This window comes from Nanorana parkeri, unplaced genomic scaffold, assembly GCF_000935625.1.
Source record: "Nanorana parkeri isolate BGI_ZX_2015 unplaced genomic scaffold, ASM93562v1 scaffold2650, whole genome shotgun sequence".
Classification (NCBI taxonomy): domain Eukaryota; kingdom Metazoa; phylum Chordata; class Amphibia; order Anura; family Dicroglossidae; genus Nanorana; species Nanorana parkeri.
The window spans coordinates 51,346-52,697 of NW_017308918.1; the positions used below are offsets into that span (position 1 = coordinate 51,346).

Below are 1,352 nucleotides of genomic sequence, written 5' to 3' on the forward strand. Positions count from 1 at the left end.
CTACTAATACCATACACCAATGGCCCATGTGTGTCTTCCCCCATTTCCTGCACAAATCTGGGGGTCTGTTATCAGACACTCATTCTGACCCTGTGCCCCCCCCCTGCTGCATATGTCAAACAGTCACTAAATCTTATATAAACTTTTGCATGTCGATGTCATTTCATTCATTGTTTTTAAACCTTCGGCTTCCGTTACAATAATCGCCGGTGATCCCGCCATGAAGGTTCTTGTCCAGGCGTTTCCTGTTATAGGAGCACATTTAGGAGACAGGGACCGATAACTAGATAATCAGTGCCGATGCCGAGTATTTGGGTGAGTACTTGTACTCGCCCAAATGCTCCGATACCCAGCCCGATACTTCCTGTATCAGGCAGCCGGGCAGCACGTCATTACACGCCAATCACTACCAATCAGGAAGCCGGCTCCATGCTCCCTCGTCGCTTGTGACGGGAGAGCATGGAGCCTGCTTCCCGGGCCAATCGGTAAAGCCGGGCAGCGTGTAATCAGGGCTTCCTGATTTGGTTGGGATGCCGGCCAATCGGGAAGCCGGGCGCCGAGTAATGACAACACGCCCAGCTTTCTGATTGGCCAAGAAGCCGGCTTCTTGCTCCCTCGTCACCTCACGGCGAGGGAGCATGGAGCCGGCTTCCCGGCCAATCAGGAAGCCGGGGTGCCGCGTCATTACACGGCGCACGTCTTCCTGATTGACCGGAAAGCCGGCCCCATGCTTTCTCGTCCCCTAGTGACCAGAAGCATGGGGACCGCTTCCCTGCTAATCAGGAAGCCAGATTGGCGAGTCATTACACGGCGCCCGGGTTCCTGATTGGCCAGCATCCAAACCAATCAGGAAGCCCGGGCAGCGAGTCATTGGGACTTCCGGAATTCGGTATCAGCGAGTACCGGAAAAAAAAAATCTCCGTACTCCATACCGGTATCGGTGCATCCCTAGTGGTCACCCTATAACAGGAAGTGCCTGAGCAAAGACCTTCACGGCGGGATCGCCGAGGCGAAAGGAAGCGTTTTGAAGAAATGCCGGTTGTTTATGATACGCGGTGTCATCTTCCTCCTCCGCCGGTGATCTCGCCGCTTCCTGCCGGCCTCTCGTCAGATGGCGTTCATTCACTTTGATCCTGATGCGGATTTCCGTCTTTCAGATCTACAGCATGACGCTGCGATTATCGGCGCTCTGCGAAGCGTACATCAAAGACATCATCTCCGACCACAAGCTGGCCATGCAGTTACAGCAGCGCAAGAGGCTGCGCTACAGGAAGCGGATCCACAGCAGCAGCAGCAGCGGCGGCGGCGCCAGCAGCTCCGGGTCCAGCAGCCGAGACGTCAGGTGAGAGGCC

General features: G+C 55.6%; 1 protein-coding gene across 1 annotated transcript in view; it reads left to right on the plus strand.

The window, feature by feature from the left end:
* The window catches only part of BRWD3 (bromodomain and WD repeat domain containing 3), a 48,703-nt gene that overhangs the window by 42,561 nt on the left and 4,790 nt on the right, over nucleotides 1-1,352 (plus strand). The window contains 1 exon segment of the mRNA XM_018573970.1: nucleotides 1,158-1,342. Within this exon segment, the coding sequence (XP_018429472.1) occupies nucleotides 1,158-1,342 (185 nt within the window).